We start from the raw sequence: 23,922 nt of genomic DNA on the forward strand, positions 1-23,922 counted from the left end.
GCAGACGTCGGGGCCTCAGTTCCCCGCCTATAGCGCGAAGGGGGCAGCGGGATGCTTAAAGACAATGAGACCTCCGCAGAAAGACCCTGGAACGTGGAGGAAGCATCTCAGCAGCTCCTCTGGCCAAAGGGAGCGCGTGCGCTGGGTTCGGACACCGCCTGGCTCGGCACCGTGCTGCGGCCACCACCCCAGGTCCCGCTGCTTTCCACGGCAGCCGAGTTCTCGGCCTCAGCGCGGGCTGCCTGCCTCCTCCACGCCCCGCCCACAGAGCCCACGCGCCCCGCGCCCGCGCCCCCCGCAGGCAGTCCCCGTGGCCAGACGGAGGGATGAGGGCTCCGGTGACGGACCTCTGACCGTCGGCTGCCCCATCACCCACGTGCCACCACTGGCACCTGCCCTCCCGGCCCCGGGACTCACCGCTTTGGTGGATTCCGGCGCGTCCCGGCCTCCCCTGCCCTTGCTGCCGAGGTGGGGCGAGGAGGAGGGCGAGTCGTCGACGTAGGGCAGCCCGTCCTGGTTCCGGCGCTGGTCCTCAGCCCGGTCCGCGGCGCAGCCGTACCCCGGGGGCGTCCCGAACGACGCATCTGCGTGCGGAGAAGCAGCCCGCGTTAGAGCCGGGTGAGGGGCCGTGGGGCCGTTGCGCGGGAGGGTCCGGGCCCCGGCGGTCCCCTTCAGGCATGGAACAGGGGCCTCGGGTGGGCTGCCCTCACCTCCGCAACGGACGGGCCAAAGACGGCAGGGCGAGGGGGGACGAAGCAGCGGCCCCCTCCCCAGGCAGCGCGAGGCTGGGCTTTCGATCACCGTGGGACAGCAGGAGAGGGGTCCGAAAGCTGGACCCCAGGTGCCAGTGTCTTGCTTTCAGGGACGTCCTTCTACCCTGTCCACGGGATCCGACCTGGGCCTGCCGACCCAGGGGCGAGGCCAGGGAACAGGCTGCAGCCTCCGCCCGGCCAAGTGTCCCTGTGGGCACAGAGAGCGGCTTCTCCTACAGCAGGCTCCCTGTTTTGGGGGGTACCGAGTTACAGAGCGAACACCTCCTTCCTACAGGCACCTGTGGCCAGTCACCCCATCCCAGGCCAAATCACAAAGCCCACACCTGCTTCCCGGTCCTCGGCCCTTCGGTACCTCTGTTCCCAGAATCCTTCTAAACGAGGGGACACCCTCGCTGCGACGTCAACCTCCAAGGGCCCAGCCTGTTCCAAATCTCACGTGAGTGCCACTCCTCAACTCCTTCCAAAGGCCACCTGGCATTTCCGAGGTCATCCTGACTGGGTTAAATCACGTCCCCGTGACTCACCGGCAAGCAGCCCAAGGCTAGAGCACAGGTGGCCTCCCGGGAGCTCAGTCACCAGTTTACAGCCACTGCCACGACTAAACCCTCTGGGTGCTGGTGGCACCCAGACCAGGTAGGCACAGGGCTTCGCACGGGGCCGCTCTCGGGCTTCTACAGCCCGAAACGGGACCCGTCTCACTTCCTTCCGTGTGGGCAGCCGGGAGGAGCCACGGCTGGACCGGCCGGGTGCTCACTGCAGGCTAAGACCGGCCACGGGGCCGCGGACGCCCACGTGGCCAAAGTCCCAGCTCCCTCCCACGCCTCCGCCTCACCCCCTTCCTCCGCCTCTGGTCCCAGCAGGTCACATGCCTCCTAACAGGTGTCCTTGGCCCTGGCTACACGTCAGCGTCACCTGGGGAGCTTTGAAAACAGAACACAGGCAGGCCCCACACGGACCAAGTGAGTCAGACGCCTGGGGTGGCCGAGCCCTGGCGGCTGTGAAGGACTCCCAGGGCAGAGACCCTGCACCCCACCGCCAGGCCTGGCACCGCGCTGGTTGCCATGCCAATCCACCTGTGTCCCTGGGGTGTGGACTCAGGTGTCAGCTGCAAAGGCCAGGCTGGGTTCTGCCTATGTGTGTGTCCACAGGAGGGACCCAGCAGAGGCTCGTCCTGGGGTGAGTATAGCAGGAGGACCCCGAGAGCTGCACAGAGGCCTCCTGGTACCTCCCAATCCCGTGGACCCTTAATTCACGGACCACCGTTGGGGCTTCAGGTACCAGGATCACTGTACTGGGTTATCACCCTCAGACCCCCTGGACTTCGGGGTTTTGTATTGTCCTTGCAGGATGGTCTGAGGCCATGGTCAGGGTCTGCCTCCTCTTCCCAAGAATGTGCAAAGGCACTTAACTAGCTGTCCCCAGGCATCCCCGGAGACAGCTGGGGAGGGGTCAAATGCATGAAAACACCCAAAACCTTGTTAATGCAGAACCCTAATCCCGTACCCCAGCCCCAAAACACGTCTGACTCCTGCTTCCAACGCCTTCTGGGAATCACAGATTTTTTTTTTTAATAAAACAAACACGAGGCCTTCCTTTCCTAAAGCACAGCAGCCCCTACTCGGAACCTGCCAACCATGGGAGCTGCTTCCCACGGCAGCCGGCTGCGGGCAGAAGGCTGCAGCTTGTCATGGCTTCGCTCCCCGTGAACCTGAATGGTCCCCTGGGCCACGGGGCCCTTTGCTCTGGACCTGCAACCTGGGATTCATCCTCCAGGTAGGGCGGGTGGGCAGCTCTAAGCTGTGGTGGGAATGTCTCAGAAGTGAGAGGCTCTGGTCCTGCCCAGGTGGTTGCATACCTGAGATGGTGCAGGCCGCTTAGGCCATCCACGTCTCAGTTTTGCTGACTTAGAATCAGGCCCGTGGACTAGACCATGGACAGAGGCCCCACAGTTGTAAAATGTCACTGTCACGCTTTAGGGTGGCTGGCTGTGCCCTCGCCGCCTCCTTCAACAGCTCCCATCCTCTGCCCCCCACTCCTTCTCTGGGCCCAGCCTTTCCAACAGCTCAGAATTTCCAGCGTCCACATGTCTAAGAACCTTTGAACTGTTTTTCAAAAAACGACAATCTTAAAAAGTCAGCAAACGCTTCATCATGTGTAAGGACACTATGTGAGCAGCCACCTGATTTCCAGGCCCGTGACTGTGCTGAGCTCATGGCCAAGGTCAAATCAACCCCGAGTCCCCAGCAAGAACCTCAGGGTCAGGCTCAGGGCTCCAGGGCTCACCCAAGAACTGCAAGAATTCACGGTTGTGAAACCACGAGCTGGTTCCACGATACCCGGGCAAAGACCTGGTACAAAACCAAGTCCACCCCTCGCCCAACTGTGAGGGTCTGTCGGCCTGTGTCAAGCAGGACCGTTGGCTCTGACATGGACGCTTCGCCCCCACCAGGTGGGACCGAGGGGCCAGGTCTGCAGCCAGACGCCATGGGGGGGATGAGGGGGCTCCCTGGAAACTAAAAGCCCAGCCGTCTTCCCTCTGCACCATCTCCCCAGACTGACATCTGAGGAACTGATGCTTTTAAGCCTGGGTTCTGGCCGGCCGGCCACCTCTCCTGCATCCCACCCACGGGCTCCGTCCACCGCCATCCAGCTCATCTGGACCCGGCACCCTCATTGTGCTGAACACCTCCCCCAAGGCTGCTCCGATGCACGTGCGACAGCGAGAGGAAAACCCTCAACTGTCTCCTCCCCCTTCTAACCAGCACACAGGGACCGGCCTTCCTCTCACCCTGCGGGTTTCACACCCGAGTTCCCCACACACCACACTGGTCCCCCACTCTGGAGCATAAGGCCCGCTATTTGGGGATTTGGAAAGCCTGATCTCCCCAGAACCACAGCAAAGCGAGACAGCGGCCTTGCTCTCCCCACCTCCTCTGCCAGCAACCCAGTGGGAAAGCCTCCCTGGGCCTGGCCACTTGGGGACACAGTGGCCTCCGCGGCCAGGCACTTCCTGCAAAGCTCTACCCAAAGCTGAAGCCAAAGCAGCAGGCATGGACCTGGGATCCCATGGCTTCTAGAGGCTCAGTGAGATGAAGTCGGTTCAGCAGGACTGCTCAGAGCGGGAGGGGGAGGGGAGGGGGAGGGAGGAGTGGGGGGGTGGGGCAAGGCTGAGTCACAGCTCCCTGCTTAGTGTGGAAAAGGGTTTGCACAGTGAAATCTGAAACCTCCTCTCCAGGCAAGCCAGCTCAGCGCCTCCGGCCCAGGGCTTGGCAAATCTAAAATCCACTCTCTGCTGCATAGAAAAGAGGCAGCCCTCACCACTCCCCCTCCCAGTCGATGCCCAGGTCACGTCCCCTTCTTACACCTCAAGGACAACACAGCTTTAAAAAGAGGTCCTTCAGGAAATTAAACCTAGAATTCCTATGTGATCCAGCAATCCCACTTCTGGACAGACACGCGAAGGAACTGAAAGCAGGGACCCGGACAGATACGTGCACAGCCCTTCTCACGGCAGCGTCATACTCACAAGAGCCAAATGGTGGAAGCAACCTACCTGCCCATCGACGGGTGAGGGACACACAAAACGCGGGCCACCCGTACGATGGACCATCACTCGGCCTTAGAAAGGAAGGACGTTCCAACACCTGCTGCGACAGTGGACGCACCTTGAGGACGCTGTGTGACGTGAAATGAGCCAGTCACAGAAACACAACTTTACTCTGTGACTGCGCTTATGTGAGGTCCCCAAACAGTCAGATTCACAGACGCAGAATGTGGAACGGCGGTTACCCGGGACTGCGGGCAGAAGGGAGTGGAGTTATCATTTAACGGGGACAGAGTCTGGTTTGGGAAGATGAAAAGGGCCCTGGAGACGGATGCTGGGGATGGTTGTACAACCACGTGAATGTGCCTGACGCCACTGATCAGTACACGTACGAGGATTAAAATGGTCCACTTCATGTGACGTACACACCACCTTCCTAAGGCCCCTGCCGCCAGCGGCAACGCGGGGGTGGGGGTGCCGGGGGAGCGGACGAGGGGGCTTCCCTAAATCTCTAGCAGCCCCTCAGCAAGCCCATCCAAAACAAGCATTAAAAAAGCATGGAACTGAAACTTCCAAGGGTGTGCTCCCTGAGAGGGGGCTTGGTGACGGGCAGCTCCCCGCCCCAGTACTGGTGTAGCAATAACGATAGGGGAGCCTGCCCGGGTCCCAGCAGCCTGCCCGGGTCCCAGCAGCCCCTCGCCTCTGAGTTTCTACACCCCTTCCCGGGCCTCCTCCTCGTCCACAGATCACACCCCTGAACCGCCTGGCACGTGCCTGCAGCAGCCCCTGCTCTGGGAGAGAGCCACAGCACATCTGCCCGGAAGGCACTGGCCACCCCCGGGCCGGCCTCAGCCCCTCAAGGAGCCCCTAGGAGCCTCGACGCGCCCCTCCCCGTTTCCACTTCGGCACCTCAGGCAGCGAGACCCCCTCCAAGGCCTCTGACCGGCCCTGCAGGACCCCCGCTGCAGGGCTCCCAGGAAATGTGTGCAAAAGGAAGCCCAGACCGCCGGCCGCCCGTCTCCTGCGGGCAGCCGAAGGGGGGGGCCCTCCCGGACCCGACGTGCCTGGAGGGTCCCCAGGTCCCGCCTGGGCTGCCCTGCTGCCGCCAGATTCCAGCCGCTGTCCCACCCTCAGGCGCACGTGCCCAGCATGAGTCCCGGGCAGGCCCTCGGCGGGAGCAAAGGTTATGCCCTCAGCCCTCCCCACGCAGAACAGACAAGGGAAGGAGAGAGGCCCGGCGAGCAGCGCGCGGTAAACACTCAGAGGGTCAAGAGGACAGAACAGGGGACTTCCTGGTGGTCCAGTGGTTAAGCCTCCGGGCTGCCACCGCAGGGGGCACAGGCTGGATCCCCGGTGGGGGCGCTAAGGTCCTGCCCGCCGCACAGCACGGCCAGAAAAAAAAAAAACAAAAAGCAAAGAGGACAGAACAGGAGAAGGGGTACCGGGAACGGGGGCGGGGCGGCAGGAAGACCCTCGCAGCGGGGTGGTCTCCATCCCTGTTTACACCGCCAGAAAACAGCTGGGCCACGTTTATTTACAAAGGTAAAGGCCGATCAAACACCGGCTTCCTTCCCGCGGCGCGGCCAGCTGCAGCGGGAGGCAGGCCCGGAGCCCCCACTGAGTCACGTCCGCAGAAGCCCCCTTCCCAGGCTCCTGTCCCCCTCTCCCGGCCCTGCACCCCTTCCTGGTCCCGGGGCAGCAACACAGGAGTGCTGGGGACTTTCACAGGCAGCAGCTCCCATCCTTGGGGGGGGGGGGGGTTCTGCCAGATAGGACCCCTCTGGGAGAGGCTCGAAAACCAGGTGGAGAAGGAGGTCCAGGCCTCACCGAAGGGCCCACAGGCTCCACGGGACAGAGCTGGCTCCGGACCCCACACCCACCCTCCGCTCTGAGCCTCCCTCCACCCGCCGCCCTGTGCGCTGAGAGCAGATTCCATCTGCCGGGCGGGCCACCGGTCCTGGGGCTCAGTGTCCAGGCTGGCTCCTTTATTTGCAGTAGAACCTGGGGGGCAGTCAGGCGACGTCTGTGGTGCTTCAGGGACGTACGTTCTCCAAACAGTGGGAAATCCTCCAGTCTTTGATGTAGCAAGTGGGTATCTTTGCAGAATACCGGCTGACCTTTGCCCGGCACTGCCTCTGGGCCAGGCACAGGGCTGGCCACCCACCCACATCTTCCCCTTGAATCCCCCCGTCCCCTCAGGGGGCAGAAACTTCCAGACGTCCATTTTCCAGACAGGGAAACTGCGTCTCCGAGAGAGGAACTGCACCCAGGTCCGCCTGTGTGACCGGCCCAATTCGGTCACCTTCCAAACACATTCCAAAGCAAAGACATTTTTAAAAAGCCGAGCTGATAACCGTGTGACCCAGCGATGCCCCTCCTGAGGTATGTAACTCAGAGAGGTGAAAACAGGTGTTCAAACCATACCCTGGACCAGAATGTTCAAGAAGCACTCTCTTTCACAATATTTCAAAACAGCCAAAAGTGAAAACGACACAAATAACTATCAACGGGTGAACGGATCGGAAGGGGTAAGTCAGAAGCCTGGGATGAACACACACACACACCCCACTGCTTGTAAGACAAGGACCTACTGCACAGCACAGGGAGCTCCACTCAACACTCTGTGATTAAACTATATGAGAAAAGACTCTAAAAAAGAATAAATACACGTACGTGTGGAACTGAATCACTTTGCTGTACACCTGCAACTAACACAGCATTGTAAATCAACTCCACTCCAATAAAATTTTTTTAAAAACCTGATGAGTGGATACACACACTGATATACCAACGTGGTCTATCCATACAAGGGAATATCATTCAGCCTGAGAAAGGAAGGAAGTACTGACACAGGTCACAGCACGGATGAACCTCCCGGACATCACGCCAAGAAGGCAGCCCCGCACACACTGCCTCATGTTTACATGACATGTCCAGAACAGGGACACCCATAGAGACAGAAAGCAGGTACCTCATGAGTACGGGGCTTCCTTTGGGGGTGATGAAAATGGGGGGACTTCCTTGGTGGTCCAGTGGGTAAGACTCTGCGCTTCCAATGCAGGGGGCCTGGGTTCGATCCCTGGTCGGGGAACTAGATCCCGCATGCTGCAACTGAGTCCACATGCTGCAACTAAGAGTTCGCATTCCTCAACTAAGAAGTCTGCATGCCATGACAAAGATTTTGCGTGCTGCAACTAAGACACGGTGCAGCCAAAAAAAAAAAAAAGAAGAAATAAATATAAAAAAAGAAAAGAAAAGAAAAGGTCTGGAAACTAGACAGAGCTGGTGGTTTCACAGCATTGTGAATACACTAACCGCCACTGAGTCGTTCACTTGAAAACACGTATTTTTCTGTTACACGATTTCATCTCAACAATACAAAACAGAACAAAACGAACCTGCGTTTTGCTCTTCAACAGGGAACTAGAAACATAACCCAGCTGTTTCCTGAAGACCCGGAGCATCATTCCAGACAGACGTCAGGACGGCCTGGCACTGCCACCCAGGCCACCCACAGGCAGCGAGAGGCTGCCGCGCTTTCTGAGCTATCTGGGTGGTTTTTCTGTTTTCTCCTCCACCATCAGGCTGGCATCTGTCCCTTCCTGCAACTATATCATGTGGGTCAAAATCCTTTCCGTGGAGACATCTCCTATCCAGTTAGCCACCGCTCCCTGGCGAGAGCCCGTGGTTCTGCGGGAGGAGGGGCAGAGAGGGCATCCCAGGATCTGAGACGGCTCAGCTCTCATGCTGCCACCCTGACAATGACATCACCAGGCCAGCACAGCAAGTCCCAGCTGGCCGGGCAGGGCGAAGTGCCACACAGAAGGCCCTGAGACTGGTTAAGTCCCCTAACAGGCCAGAAAATGCAGTCGGGAGGGGCCTGAGCCCTGTTCTCCAGGCAGCCCCAGGGGCCCTTGAACCAGGCTGTGCTCTTGGGGGGGAGACGGGCCCACAGCTCCCACGGCCTCTCCCACCCAGGGCTTGGGGTCCAGATGGGTGGAGACCGAATTGCCAGGTCCACTCTGCCAGGGCCTTTCAGCACGAAAGCCCGAGCACTCCCAGTGTGGGAAGACGAGGACCCTCCCCGGTCAGCACCTAGAACGCTGTCAAAGGCCTTCCTTCTCTCTCCAGTGCTTTCCTTTCCTCTGCCTCCTGTGCCTTCAGCTCCCAGATCCTTGGGGAGGGAAAGATCACTTATGCTCTGGGCCTGGGCTGGGGCCAGCGGGTGCCCGGTGGGGTGGGCGGAGGCTGTAGCACCAGCTGGGAGGAGCGGTAGCCCTTGGCCTGAGATGATGGGACTGTTACTCTGCACAGCCTGACGCTGCAACCACGGCGGCCGTTTCGCCCCAGACCATCAAACTAATGTGTGTACTGAGCACCCGATACTCAGCCACAAAGAAAGGCTCCCCTAACTCACGCCGGGCACGGTGTCGGGCACACGAGGGCGCGTGCCACACACCCAGCCCCCACTCCCGGGAGCCACAGAACCCCAGGAGTCACACGACACGTGCATCACGGCAAGGCCACCGACGAGGGGCAGCCGGGCCCTCAGAAGGGCAGCAGAGACCATCTCCCCGAGAAAGGGACCACGAGTGAGGGGGCGGACGCTGGTTCCCCGGGTACGCGAGGCGGGAAGGACAGGGGAGGAGGGCGCCGTGTGCAGACGAGGCAGAAGCTGGAAAGATGCGGCCACCAGCCAAGGAGTGCGCGGGGCCGCCCGGAGCAGGACACGGCACAGCCCCGCCTTCACGCTGGACGCACTTCTCCCTCTAGGACCGCAGGGGACTCGTGTTTGTTGTTTAAGCCACAGTTTGTGGTCATTTGTCACGGCAGCCATGAGACTGACACAGACACAGCCCGTGGCCTGGAAGTGGTGCCACTGAGTCAGAGAAGAGACGGCTGGCCCGAGGGACCCAGAAGGGCTTTGCAGAGAAGAGGTCCGCCTGAGACAGAACGAGTGGGCCCTGAAGCAGCAGAGACGCCCCTCCGGGGTCCCGCGTGCGGGGAAGCTGGGAGGGTGACGTGCCGGGACCCAGACGGGAGGCAACAGGAGTCCTCCTGGGGGGCCACGGGCTGTGGGGCTTCATGGAGGAGGAATCAGGGGCCACGACGGTCAGGAGCAAGAGCGGGCCCGGGGGCCGGTGACACGGGCGGCACGTCTGGGGGTGGTGCTGGAAGGGGGCCGGCCGGAGGCTTCCGTGACGGTCACTCCAGCTGAACAGGCAGAGGGCCCGGCTCCACTGGGAACGGACAGCACGACGTGGACACACGGTGGACGGGGCCCGACCGAAGGGCTCGGGTGGAGGGGAGGAAGGTGAAGGGATGCCGAGCTCCCACGCAGAGCGGCAAGACCTGGCCGAGGGGAGCTGGCCAGCAGGGTCGCTGGGGGCGGGAGGCACGTGGCGGCGAAGGCGGCAGGACAGCACCTGCGAGAGGGGGTGGCACCAGGCACAGGACCGTGGTCTGGGAGCCGAGGGGAAGACATCAGCGGGTCCCCTCCTTGCTGGCCCGGCTGCCCGGCCGGGAGCTGCGTCATGGTCACTGCACGGCTACAGGGCCCCCCGCCTTCCCACTCCAAACAGGAAACATGGAGGCTGAGAGAGGAGAGATGGCAGGAAGGAAGGGCTCCCCATCTGGCGGTCACCACACGCAGCCCAGGCCAGGGCCGGGCCACAGGCAGGAGGACCCACCCTCCCCACCTCCGCCTGGGCACGGCCCCTCCTGCGGGACGCCTGCGGAGGGTCAGGAGAGGAGGTACACGTACACCGTATTCACAGCAGCACCGTTCGCAACGGCCAAGAGAGGGGGGCGACCCACGTGTCCATCGGCGGAAGCACGGATAAGCCAGACGCGGTCCGGCCACAAAACGGAACATCACTCAGCCTTCAAAGAGAAGCAAGTTCTGCTCTGCGTGACGGCACGGATGCGCCTTGAGGACACTACGTCAGTGAAGTGAGCTGGTCACACGTGCTACAGGGTCCACTTGTCTACAGACATCAGTTTGCTGAGGCCGCCATAACAAGACCCCAGACTGAGCGGCTTAAACAACAGAAACGTATTTCCTCTCAGTTCTGGGAGCTGAAGTGTGAGATGGGGCGCCAGCAGGGTTGGCTCTGGGGAGAGCTCTCTTCCTGCCGTGCAGATGGAGGGGTTCTGCCCGAGTCACGTTCGTGGACACAGTGAGTGTAGCTCACCACTACCCCTGGGGGTTAGGGCTTCAACAGATGAATTTCAGGGGACTTCCCTGGTGGTCCAGGGGTTAAGACTCTGGGCTCCCAATGCAGGGGGCCTGGGTTCGATCCCTGGTCAGGGAACTACATCTGCATGCCTGCCGCATCTAAGAGTCTGCAGGCCGCAATGAAGATCCCGCAGGCGGCAACGAAGATCGTGCGTGCCCCAACGAAGACCCAGCAGAGCCAAATAAATAAACAAATAATTGTTTTTTAAAAAATAGATGAATTTTAGGGGAACACAGATATTCAGTCCGCAACCTATGAGGTACCCAGGACAGGCAAATTCACAGACAGACAGTGGTGGTGCTGGGGGCTGGGGGAGTGATCACTTGATAAGGACAGAGTTCCAGTCTGGGAAGACGAAAAGGTTCTGGAGACGGATGGTGGTGATGACTGTACAACAATGTAAATGTATTTAACACCACGGAACAACGGAACAACGATACACCAAAAAATGATTAAGGTGGTAAATTTCACGTTGTGTATATTTTCACACACACACACACACACACACACACACACACACACACACACACACACACACGATCAGCCAGGTCTGGAGATTTAAAAAACAAAGAAGTGCAGTGTTAAGGTTGCACTGTGTCACCCCAGACACATGTGCTGAAGTCCTAACTCCAGGACATGAGTGTGACCTGCTCTGGAGAGGGCATCTTCACCGAGTTGAAATGAGGTCATTAGGCTGGGCCCTGATCCAACATGACCGTGTCCTTGCAAAGCGGGGAAATTTGCAGACAGAGCGGTACACAGAGAGAATGCGCCGTGCACACAAGGATGGTGCCTCCAGACTGAGCGGGGCTCGGGGCGCCTCTACCCTCCCAGTGCACAGGGGCTGCGGCCCGAGTGTGAGATTCCACATTTCGTTCCTGGGCTCTGATTGAACGTGGTGCCCACCCACCTCCCCACACAGAGGGGACGGGGGCTCTGACCCTCTCCGTCTGCAGCACGAGCCCTGGGCTCACCCCCTCTCCCTCACCTGTGCCCTGAGCAAGGCCTGGCCCTGCCTTTCCCACGGGCAGAGGCCCTGGCGCCGGGCCCTGCAAGCGGCACAGAGGGACCAGAGGGCCCTTATCTCGGCCGCCGGCCTGAAGGGCGCGTTTATCGCTCCTTTCCACACGGTCGAAAGGAAGCTGGTGCTGAAGCGCCCGTGCAGGCACCGGCTCCACAACAGGAAGCCGGGGTGGGCGCAGGTCCTCTGGCACCGGCCGCGGCCGCCTCACAGTCACTCCTGCCGCCCAGGTCACCCCCTGGTTCCCAGGGCTCTGCCGTCCAGAGGGCTGCCTCAGAGGTGGCGTTTGTACTGCTGACTTGATTAACTGGTCTCACTCGGTGGACCAGGCGAGGGGACGTTTGGTGACTTGCCTGCAGCACCAGGGTCCAGGTGGACGTGGCTGCTGACGGCAGACGGGGTGGACACCGTTTCTTCCAAAGCTCAGTTTCCGCCTCCACCTCCACCTCTGGGAGGGTCAGATGTCCCTCACTCGGAGCCCCTTCGTGAACAGGGGAGGGCAGAGGCTGCGAGGGGAGCCCACGCCCCACCCACTGTGGGGCCACGTCTGCCCGAAGACCCTCCTCTCATCAGGGCAGGAGGGACTCCCTCCCGGATCCTGGCAGAGCAGCCCCCGGAGAGCCCGGAGTCGGGGGTGAGGTGGGCCTGGAGCCGAGGGCTCTCTGGTCCTCTTGGCACCAAGGTGCGGGGACAGCCTCAGAGACCTCGGAGCAGACCTGGCATCAGGGCAGCGGGCCCGGCTGCTGCGGGGAGGGTATGCGCGCGTCTGCCTGGGGTGAAACGGCGGTCCACTCCCCCGAGACGCGTGTGAAGCAGAGAGCGAAGCTGCCTGGGGTCGTGCCTTTCCTGTGCCTTGGTCCCCGCCTCTCACGCACATACAGGGGACTCCCGGCCGTGGGGGGGCCTGGAACAAATGCGCCACCGCAGCCCAGAGCCGTTCACGTGGTGATCACTCGGGGCTTCCTCTCCGTGCAGCTGCGGGCGCACTCGGTGGGCCCCACCCTGCTTCTCTGACCCCATGGGCAGCAGGCTGGCCAGGTGCAGGGCGCGGGCTCCGCCAAAGCCAAGACAGCCAGCGGAGACCAGACTGCAGGGCACCCTGCTCTTGGCTCTCACGCCTGGGGACTCAGAGGGCACGGCCTGGTGCCCTCCTGCCCAGTCTGTGCTGGCGGTTGATCAGGACTTTTTGGGGAAATCCCTGTGGGTCTGGAGGAGGCTTGATCCTCATTTCCAACCCCTGGCCTTGCCTGCTCCAGCGGTGGGGGTGGGAGAGAACCGCAGGCCTAAGGAGCCCACAGCGAGTGACGGCTGGCCCCCGTCTTCCTGCGCCCCAGCGGCCCCTCCGACGGCAGCCGCCACCCCAGGCCCGTCCGCGTTCCTGGCCCCTGCCATTAGGAAGCCGGGGGGCCAGGTGGCACGGGTTCATCATCCCAGGGACCTCAAACACTCTTTGGACCTTCATTTTTGTTTTCTTCCCATGGTCTCGTTTCACGCTGTCTCATTTCTGAGGGCTGCCTCGGATCCTTTCGAAAACAAGCAAATAAAACCTATGCAAACGCGCTCTCCGCCCAGCCTGGCAGCCTCCCTCATCCTGCCCTCCTTCCTGGGGACCTGGAGGCCCTGGTGCAGTGGGAGGCCCTCCTCCGGGCGGGGCAGGGTGGGGCATCTCCCGAGAAACCCTGCAAACCTCCTCCTTAGGCTCCACAAATGATTCATTTCCTTCAACTGCCCTGTGCTGTTTTCCAGCACAATCTTTGCTGCGTATGAATCAAGATCCTGGCTCATATTTTCTGCCATGACTGATGCGAGTTTTCCCTTTAGAAATATTCCTCCCACAGGACCCAACGTCATCCTTCTATAAGAGTGTGTGTGTGTGTGTGTGTGTGTGTGTGTGTGTGTGTGTGTGTGACCGGTGCTGCATGTGAAGGGAGCTCATACATTCTCTTTATCTCATGGTGGGTCACCTGTGCTGATGGGTTCTTGGCAGAGATGAAGAAAGAGGGTCCCAAGCTGCAAAACAAATTTCTAGGTCTACGGTGATGGCAAGAAACAGCCAGGTTGTGAAACGGAGGAGAGGAAGGTGGTGGGGGCTTCTCCCAGGTATTGGGGCCGGGATCTGAGAATGACGGCTCAACCGGCCCGCGGCTTGCTTTTGCAAATAAAGTTTTATCGGACCACGGCACGCTCAGGGGTCTCTGCAAGGCGTACAGCTGTTCCTGCTGTGACGGCAAGGCTGAGCAGCTGTGACAGATACCATACGGCTTGCAAAGCCGAAAACGCTCACCAGCTGGCTCTCCGCGGAAACAAGGTAGCGGACCCCTGGTTTCGGATAAAAAGCAGACATGCAGAGGCTCCAGGGTAACGGCTCTATGCAGAGAGAATCTCCTCTCGGCAGTTTTATGTTTAAAATTAGGCTTGGGACTTCCTAGGTAGCACAGTGGTAAAGAATCCGCCTGCCAATGCAGGGGACACAGGTTCGAGCCCTGCCCTGGGAAGATTCCACATGCCGCGGAGCAACGAAGCCTGTGCGCCACAACTATTGAGCCTGTGCTCTAGAGCCTGTGAGCCACAACTACTGAGCCCATGTGCTGCAACTACTGAAGCCCACGCGCCTAGGGCCCATGCTCCACAACAAGAGAAGCCACTACAATGAGGAGCCTGCGCACCACAATGAAGAGTAGCCCCCGCTCGCAGCAACTAGAGAAAGCCCGTGTGCAGCAACGAAGACCCAACGCAGCCAAAAAATAAATTAAATAAATAAATTTATTAAAATTAGGCTTAATGTGAAAATGCCAGCCCCCTCATCTTGCCCTGCAAAGGGCCAGAAGGACTGGGTCCTGAGATCTAGGTCAGGGCGGAACTGATGTCAGGCTTCGCTTGGGGGACGAGGCCCAGGATCCAGTCGGTGGTGACCTGGAGGTGGCCGTGCACGCGCTTCAGTGACAGGAGCTGCCTGCTGTGAACGCAGCTTCATCCTGAGCTTGGAAAAGGCCCCCCCACAGCCAAAAACCACGTGAACTCTGAGCTGCCTGAACACACTGATCGACAGGGTAGAAAGCAGAGCCTTGCAGAGAGCGGCTGAAGGTGTGGCTCTGGACAGCCTGCAGACTTGGACTGAAGGTGCCACTTGCTGCTGGCATTCTCCCCTTTCTGCACCTACTGTGTGCCCAGCAGCAGTAGGTGCCGTCATCACGGTCAGCCTCAACACGGGGCAGCTTCCCTGCCCGCAGGTGCAGGGAGGGAGCCGCTGGGGGGGTGTCGCCCTGCCATCCAGCCTCCAGCAGAGAATGGGGAGCTAGCCAGCGTCAGAGCTGCCCGGGGGACAGAAGGAAGAACATCTTGACGGTAAGCAGGGTTACACACGGAAGAGCTGCCAGGGGAGTGTGAGAAATCCCCATCTGGGGAGCGCTCTGGGAAGGATCAACTCTACCTTCAATGCTTGGTTTTCAGCTGCCTGGTGCCTGGCATTGGCCTCGTGGGCGCCCAGAAGACAGCCTCTCCCCTCTTCTGATTCAGAGGCCCTCTCTTCCCCCAGAACCGCGCCCCCCTCCCCAGTCATTGGCTCATCAGATCCCAGCAGCGCAGAGCCGCTGAGAACGTCCGAGGCCCAGAGTAATTGCAGGTTTGGTCTCCGGGATGGTTCTTGACCTGAAACAACCTCCCGGGAGGTGGGACCGTTTCACAAGGTCCCGGTGCCAGCTGTGCACAGCCTCCGTCAGGGCCAGGTCAGCTCCGGGGGTGGCCTGGTCAGCCCTGGGAGTGGGGAGGGGCTTGGGGGTGGGGGTGGGGGTCCCAGCAGATTCCATTGATGGGAACCCAGACTGTTCATCAATGGTAACATATGTCCCACTCTGGCGGGGAGGGCATTGCTGTGGGGACGGCTGTGCCTCTGCGTGGGGGCAGGAGACATGTGGGAAATCTCTGGACCTTCCTCTCAAAGTGCCGTGAACCTAAAACTGCTCTAAAAGAAATAAAGTTTTAAAAAAAGCAAAAAGAAGACCCCAACAACAACAGAAAGCCACTGTCAGGACATCCCTCAAACCATGGGATCCCTACCCTATCCTCCTGTTCCCCTCTGCCTCTCAGAGCCCCTGGACAGCTATTTCATGTAATGTGCCTGGAAATTTCGGCTATGGAGAGTGGGTAACGGTGAGGGCTTTCTCCAGCTCCCCTGGCACTGGGAGTTTGCTCTTCGGCCTTGGCCTCTCCTCCTCTGTGTGTGGAGGGGCTCCCCGGGTTGACTGCCTCCGACGCCGTCCGGACGGTGCCGGTGCCCCTGAGGCCCCGGGAGCTCTCCTGCAGCCCCTCCTGAAACCCCTGAGCCTGGCCCGGCTGACACTCGCACTGCAGATCCAGGCCGGCCCTCGGCGGCAGGGGGTCCCCCGTGTCCCCAGCCCGGATGGCACCCAGCCTGTGATGCGGGGAAGCCCCGCTCTGCCTCCCCGGTTTCCTCGGCCGCGTGCCCTGGCCGGCCCGCCCCTGCCCTGCGCAGGCCCCGCCGTGGATTTCCGCAGCCTGACTCAGAGGCCCTCGCAGGGTGGCCACAGCTTCAGGTTAAAGTTCCCGCCCACGTTTCCAAGGGCAGAAAGGCTTCAGGCCACCACTGCACAGAGACCTTTGCCAGCACAGGGATTCCTGGGGCCAGAGGATCCCAGAAGTCGTCCTGCGTGCCAGCCCTGCCTTCCCAGCAGCCACATGGCCAGCTGTCACCCACGCCTGCAGCTGTCCCGGACGCACAGCGGTCCTCTGTGGCATGTGTCTCCCGTGGTATGGGGCTCCTTCCTGCCTCTCCGTGGTGGGGGCTGCGGGTGGCGCGGGGAGCACAGCGTCCGGGACCCTCTGACGGGGCGGAGGGCGTCAGGCTGTGACCGTTCCCCTCTGTCTCCCCATTTGTCAGATGGGAGTAATCTGAGGAATCTGTAGGGCTGTGCCGGGATTCGCAGCGATGTCCGGAACAGGCCGGCACACGGCAGGTGCCTTGGGAAGGAGGAGCTCTGCACGTGACACGACTTCCCCGCTCCCCTTCCGCAGAGGGCCGGGACGTGCACGTGGAGGGGTCTGCGTGCAGGGGCTGAGCTGGCTGTGCTCTCCCCACCCCTGCCTGCCGCCCTGCGGGGCGGGCCGGGAATCCCGCAGCCACGCGCCGTGCGTTCTCCCCGGATGCTCGGGCCACCTGCCCCGTCTGGCCGGGCCGCGACGCACGTGGGCCTGTGAGTTATGTGCTGCCCACGCCCACATGCATGCCCCCTCTCCTGAGGAAGGATGGGACACCAGGCTAGAGCAGCAGGTGAGGGAGGGCAGTCTTTGGAGTGAGGGGTGAGTCTTTGGGGTCTCCCCACCCTCTTCCTCGGCCCCTCCTGGTTCCCTCCGTGGCCCTGCCTTGCCTGCCTGCTCCCTGGGGTGTCCTGAGCCTGTCCAAAGGTCGTTCATCCCCCACACGCCGCCGTGTGTGTCTTCTCCAGCCTCCCCTCCCAGGGACCTGTTCTCGACCTATTACCTCAGACCTCAGCGTGATCCCCTCATTTTATGTCGCTCTCTAGCAGCTGGAAGACTCGAGACCCCGTGCTCAGCCAAGGACAGCATCTGCTGATCTCAGAGTCCTGGCCCAGCTGGGCTGAGCACCCAGGCCCCGAGGGCCCCAAGCAAGGCGCCTTCCCGCCTGAGGGCCGTGCCCGGCACCTCCGCCTCAGGACATGCAGCCAGCGGACCGGCGGAATCCTCTTTTTACTGATGAGACGCCTGGGACCCAGAGACACACGATAACGTGCCAAGGTCACCCAGCTGGGCAGTGGTGAGGCTGCGCTGGAGCCCACGTCTGCTCAGCACGTGCAGGTCTGCCCGAGCCCACCAGTCAGGTGCCGCCGGCATGGGAGCGGCCACCCTGCCACCTGGAGAGGCGGGTGCCTCGGGGTAGACGGGGCCTGACCGGCTTAGAGATCGCTCACCAGCCCTGTGCCCCTGCTGGTCAGCGACCCCACCGGAGGTGCCTGTGGGCACACGTGGCCCCGTCCTAGCTCAGCCTCAAGGGGCGGGGGGGGGACACATGTGCGGCTACGCCGTACGGATGCGGGGAGGCCTCGTTAATGAGGTCCCACGTCGGGGGCCAGGCCGAGGGGCCTCTGTCCTGCGTCAGTTCCGTGACCACAGGCGGGAGCTGCTGGCCTGAGAAGCTGGGTTGGGCTCCCTTCGGGGGGTGCACGGGCCTCACACACGCACCGGCTCGTGTGCACGCACGCACACACAGACGCTGCTCTGCAAGGCCGGGGGAGCAGATCCGCTCAGGGCGTTTCCGCCTGGACGCGACCCGGAGCCTCAGAGAGAAGAATCTCTGTGGACTCTCGGGATCTGGTGGGAAATCTCCCCTCTGGGTCTCCCCTGCACCTGCTGGGGCCTCCCGGGACCCCTGTGGTCCCGGAGCAGAGCATCTGTGTTGGAGGCTCCCGCGGGGACGCTGGCTTCCCGGAATGTGCCCGGAGCAGCCCTGCAGGCGTCTCCACGCAGCCCCCGCCGGCCCCCTCCTGGCGCAGGCAGTTCCCCGCCGGGTGCTGAAAGGCTGTTCTCGTTTGGAAACAGAGACAATATCATCCCTGCTGTTCTTCCCCTTTCCTGACACACGAGGCTGAGCTGGGCGCCTGTGTCAGGTGCTGGCTCCGCGTGTGCACGTGGTGGGCGGCCCACCCCCTCCGTGTCAGCACCCCCCCCACCCCCATCCCAGGAAGCACGGCGACCTCACTTGCTGCACAAGATGCGCCAGCCGGGGCCGCAGACACATGGGGTCCCAGGGCAGACGCTGGAGGCTCTCCCAGTGTCACTGGCCCAAAAGACCACTTCTGGTGTTCGTGCCTGAGGACGGAGCCCTGTCTCACATCCCTCAGATGTCCTGAAAGCCGGCTGGGTCCTCCGGCGGGCGTCAGCTGTGGAGGGGTCCGTGGGAGCATCTCTGCAGAGACCCGTGCGCGGCCGGGCTCTTGGAGAAGGCGGACGGCACTTGTAGCCTGTGTCTTGTCAGCCTGTCGCCTCCTGGGCCAGGCGCCCCCGTGGGCCAGTGGTTACCCGGGTGGGTGTGGCTTGTTTCTTCTGAACTGGCCCTGGGTTGGTGAGTCAGCGGAGTGGGGGACGGCGCCTCCACAAACGGCCCCCTGTGTCCTGATGGTCAGTGGCCTGAGGAGGGACAGGACTCACGTGAGTGTGTAAGGATTCTGGCATCTGGACGCAGGTCGTGAAGCAGCTGGAAAGTTGAAGGGGTTTTTTACCGATGGTGGGTGGGAGAAAGAACCTGGGGGAGTGACCCCTGGCAAGTGGGGTGGTCCGATTTTTCAGGGAGGGGCATCTCAGAGTGCCCCTCCCCCCTGAAGGCCAAGGGGCTGCCTCCCCAGGGCTGAAGGGGGTAGTGGCTAGAGACTGGCTCGTCACCCTGGCTCTGTGGCCTCTCATGTGACACTTTGCTGGGCACCGGGCAGCCCAGGTGGCTGCCAGGTTCTCACGCCCCCCAGAGAAAGGCTGGTCCCGCCACACAGGTTCCTCGGCCTCTGCTGTCCAGCTCCATGTGGCTCGGGGCACGGCCGTCTCCTCACCAGGACGCCCCGTGGCTGAGCAGCCAGGAGGCTGGGGATGCTTGCTTGCAGCTGCGCTGATGCAACGGCCTCCCTGGGAGGGGTGGGAGGGGGCCGCTGGCTCGAGTCCCGCCGTCCAGTTAGACCAGCTCCACTGTCTGATGGCCCTGGGTGACGTTCCCCAGCGCCCAGCCAGGAGCAGGTGCGTCTGAGGATGGAGTAAGGTGAGACCTGGAAATGCACACCTGCCGGGCTAGGACTGATTCTGAGTCTCAGAAATGCTTTAGAAAGCGTGTCCTGCGGGAAGGGTCCTTGGGGGCAGAGCCCCTGGGGGCGAGTGGTCGGCCTCTTTCAGGGGACGGAATGGGGACTGACACCTGTTAGACGCCTGCTGTGTTCCAGGCACTGCGTGTGACCTGACGCATCTCCACTGCTCTCCTGGGCAGGGGGATGGAGGTGCCCGGTCGGAGGGAGAGAGACCTTGGGTCGGCGACCTGAGGCAGTGGCCTGGGGCCGGGCAACCAGGCTTGTATTCTCCAGGCCTGTTCAGATTCTGTGCCACTAGCAGGACCCGTGAGCCGGCGGCGTGCGCGCTGGGCAGGGCGATCTGGCTAAGCCAAGCTGCTACCCTACCACGCGGGGTATTTCTGGGAGACGCGCCAGGCGCAGGGCTGGTGTCGGGGACCCTGGGAGCCCTTCCCGATGCCTTGTCCTCCCTGGATCACGGTTCTCGAGGAGAGGGCCTCTTCCTGGTGGCTACTCCTGATGGGCCCAAGCCTCCTGTGGCGTGGTGGTCCACGCGGCCCCGTCCACGGGTGAGTCTCTCTGGAGGACTCTTTTTTTCCCGGAAGGTGTGCAGAACCAATACCCCAGCCCTCCATGGGGACGTGCTCTCCTGGTGGCCTGCAGGTGGCCCGTGGCAGCCCTGAGTGGGGGTCTGGCCGCTGTGCCCACGGGGGGTGGCGTGGCCGTGCGAGTCCCATCTCCTCCCACGGGCCGGGGCAGCAGGACAGGAGCCTGGCCGACTGGGGAGTGAGCCAGGGGGCTGGACCAGGCTGTCACACCGCGATGACAACTGGGATTATCACTGGAGGTGGTAATTCCCACATGACAGTTTCAAGTTTCAGGTCAAGAGCTGAGGCGAGTCCTCGGTCTCCTCTCGTATCCGGACGGAGATCCTCACGGGCCTGTTCCAGGCCTGCTTCCTCAGCTGTTTCCGTGACCCCAAACCCCAGGGAGTGGGGAAGCACCTCGCGTCTAGGACATCGGGGGGCCGTGCCTTCCTGGTGGGCGGCTCTGAGATGGTGGCTTTCGGGGTGGACCAGAGGGACGGGATCCCTGTGCCAGGGTCACCCCCTGACCCACAGCGGCCCGACGGGTGCCATGGGCCCTGCCGCCACGTGGCTCCCGGCCCCGTGTCCCAGAGTGGAGCCCTCCGCCTGGCGTGGGCGTCGAGGCCGGGGCCAAGGGAGCCGGGCACAGGCGGGCAGGAGGACGTGGTGTGGTTTTCTGGGACACGGTGCCAGCAGCCGTCGCAGGCTGGACCACGTGAACAGCCGAGGCTTCCAGTAATTACACGTGACGCCTGTGCTTCCCGAGCGGCCCCCTCTGGCAGGGGAATCCCCGGTGGCCGGCGCGTCACCCCGGGGTGTGTGGGTGGAGCGCCATTATCTCCATCTCACTGGTGGGAACGTGAACAGATGAAACAAGTCCGCCAGCCCGCGGGGAGCCCGGCGTGTCTGCTGTCTCTCTTTTCCGCAGGGATGACCAGAGGAGGCCCCCGAGGTCAGGCAGGGGGAAGCTGGGAACAGATGGCGTTATGTTCCCTTTTCCAAATGCGTGAGTCCAGGATGGGCGCATCTCTGGCCCTCCCAAGGACTCCTGGGCACAGAAGGTTTTCCAGAGGGAAAATGAGACTTTGAGACCCTGCACCTCCTGGTCTGCTCCTTAGCCTTTGACATCTGCTCACATGGAATACACCTCAAATCCTGGTGCAAAATACCGGACATCACCCCTTGCCCCAGCCCACTCTGAGTTCAGTCCCAGGGTGCCTGAAGTTGGGGATCCAGCTCAGGGTGTGGCTGGACCCGTCCGGCTCCAGGAAGTGGCCTTGGCCGGGCAGACCGGCCTGCATGGACCTCACTTTGCAACTCAACTTGCCAGCTCTGGGGCTCAGGACGTGAAGCTTGGAAACCTTCAGCTTTTCTCTGAGAAAAAAAACAAGCCAACAGCTCCCTTGCAGAGATGCGAGGATGTGAGGCAGTGAGGCAGTGCACTGGGCCAGTATCTGTTGCCAATGCTGTGTGTCGCCTCCCGGGGGTCTCGGAGCCCTCACGGAAGCACCACTGCCCTCGGAACGGTGCGTGTACTCTGGTCTCGTGTCTGCAGAGGCGCGTGAGGGAGTCGGCGTCCTCATCCGTGAGCCGAGGCTGCGAGATGCTTGCGCAGACGGGCCGGAGTCCCGACCTGAGCCCCTGCTGCTCTGCCCCACGGGCTGCCTGGGTGCAGACACACACACACACACACACACACACACACACACACACTCATGCTCACGCGTGTGTGTTCACAGACATGTGCACACCCATACTGCCAAGCACACATTCAGACTCCCTTGGTCGAGCCCTCATCCCACCGCTAGATGACCCCCTCCCCCCGCTCTACTCGGAGATGCCGTCCAGAGACCCCGAGGGACCAGGGTGGGGGCAGGAATTCCGCCCAGGTACCCACCCCACCTCTGCTGGAGGGCGCGGCTCAGGCTCTCGAACCCAGTGCCCCAGGCCCCGACGACCCAGCTTCGGCCTCTCTGTCCTGGTCGGGGCCTTTAGCCGCCCCCTCCCACCGGGGCCACGTCTCCCCGCACCCGCTGCCAAATGCCACCCTCCCTTACGCTGCTCTACGAGGCCTGCAGCCCGCAGCCCGCAGCCCGCGCGGGGACAACCTCCCGCTCCGAACTTTCACGGCACTCAGCACCCGTGCGAGGTACCGGCGGCCACAGCACCCTTCCCACCGGCGGCTGTGAACTGTCACTTTCCTCTGCATTTTCATTCTCAAATATTTGGGTCCCACCTCCCACGGAGGCTGGAAACTGCCCATATCAAACGTGTCTGCGCCTTAGAGGGGGCCCGAGAGGAGACAGGCAGGTCTCCCTTCCCTCTGCAAATGTTAACTGAGCACCTACTACGTGCCCCGCATCGCTCCAGGCAATGGGGACGCGGGAGTGAACAGAGCAGGCCGGGACCACGGGCCTCGGGGAGCGCGCTCTGGAGGGAGACCGACAGGAGGGATGGGTGTAGGAACCCTGGACTAGTGTCACTCTTCGTACCAAAGGCAACTCCCTCGTCCCCAAAGCTGCCTGTTGAAGGCAGAAACTCCAGTGACCCCAACCAGGAAAACAAAAACTACATTTGCCACCAATGCGGGATCTGTCCTGAGTCTTAAGAAATAAAGTTTCCTTCACCCTGGAAGTGAGGTCCCTAGAGACCTGATGGAGCCGGGACCTTCCTTGAGAAGCACTGAGCAACGTGGGTGCCCTTACCTGGCCTCCGCCCTGGCCAGGCAGGTGGGGGGGAGGGGTTCCCTGATCCCACAGGATGCCCCGGCCCCTGCTCTAAACCCATCACCAGCAGACCCACCATCTGCACGGCTGCCAGGGGAGCTGGGGTGAAAGTGCGAGCGTGGGAAGAGCAGGAGGACCAGACAGGGGAAGATGGCAGCAGGCCCCCCCACAGCTCCTCTGTGGGGCAAAGGTGCCTCCACCCTCCCTGGGGAGGGTCGGCCTTAGGGCAGAGCACCAGAAGCCTGCCGTCTCCACCCGGGGAGCAAACAGGTCATTTGACATCTGAGTCTTGATTCTGCAGTTTCTAAGAAAGGGAGCAGATTATGGATAGGAAATCCTCGCGCACTGGGAAGAATGAAGTATTGCAGCCAAAGCAATTCTGGTTCACTGTCAAGGCGGCTGGAACCGGGTGACAATGAATGATAAGGTGACGTGAACCCATCAGATTGAGACGCTCAACCCAAGGAGGCCTGGCCTGTGCAGACCCGGCCCCACAGCCAACGGAGGGGCCCCACCGCCAACAGGCAGTGACGGTGGTAACAGGAGGCCTCCACGCTCCGTGCGGTGGGGCCGTGCGTGTATAAGAGCTGGACGGCGCAGCACGAGGAGGCACGAAGGAGGGGCGGGGGCCGGCACAGGTCACGGGACGGAGCGGGGTCAAGGGGCAGAGAGGGACGTGGGGTGAGACAAAGGACCGCCGTGAAGAAAGCAGCACTGGAGCTGGGCCCGGGAGGACAGGGGGATCTGGGCAACTGGAGACACGGGCGGAGGGCACAGGCGAAGAGATGGGGTGCAAGGGAGTAGGATCTCAGAGCTGGTGGGGAGGAGGGACGTCTGCTCCCAGGGTCCTGGGGCAGCTCCCACGAGGCGGGGTGGGGGCGGGAGCAGAGTGCGCGTGTCCTGCAGGCCTGCCCGCCTGCCTGGGACGCGCAGAGGCCGGGGCTCCAGGAACACAATCCAGTGTGTCCACGGGCTGGCCTGGGGCGGGACAGGCCAGTCACGGCAGCGGTCAGGCCTCCCTGCTGGGCTCCGTGTGGGGCTGGTTTGAAGGCAAAGTGGGGAGAGGCCGTGCAGGAGCCTTGCTGCTAAGACGGCATCAGCGTTAGGGACAGGCCTGGGGGATGCCGTCCGCCCACCGAGCACCTTCACCTCCGGCGGACTCGCTGGACCTCCAGCCTCGGGAAGCCCCGGCTGGAAGACCCCCCACCCGCCGCCCGCCGGCCTGCTGCTCCT

At 62.1% G+C, this 23,922-nt stretch overlaps 1 protein-coding gene across 5 annotated transcripts in view; it reads right to left on the minus strand.

Annotated features, from left to right (window-relative positions):
- The window catches only part of BCR (BCR activator of RhoGEF and GTPase), a 91,916-nt gene that overhangs the window by 45,070 nt on the left and 22,924 nt on the right, over positions 1 to 23,922 (minus strand). For all 5 annotated transcript variants that reach the window (XM_057744913.1, XM_057744912.1, XM_057744911.1 and 2 more), the window contains exon 2: positions 418 to 584. In XM_057744913.1, coding sequence (XP_057600896.1) covers positions 418 to 584 — 167 coding nt within the window. The remainder of the gene's footprint in view (positions 1 to 417; positions 585 to 23,922) is intronic.

The sequence above is a fragment of the Hippopotamus amphibius genome, chromosome 8 (genome assembly GCF_030028045.1).
Source record: "Hippopotamus amphibius kiboko isolate mHipAmp2 chromosome 8, mHipAmp2.hap2, whole genome shotgun sequence".
NCBI classification, from domain to species: Eukaryota; Metazoa; Chordata; class Mammalia; order Artiodactyla; family Hippopotamidae; genus Hippopotamus; species Hippopotamus amphibius.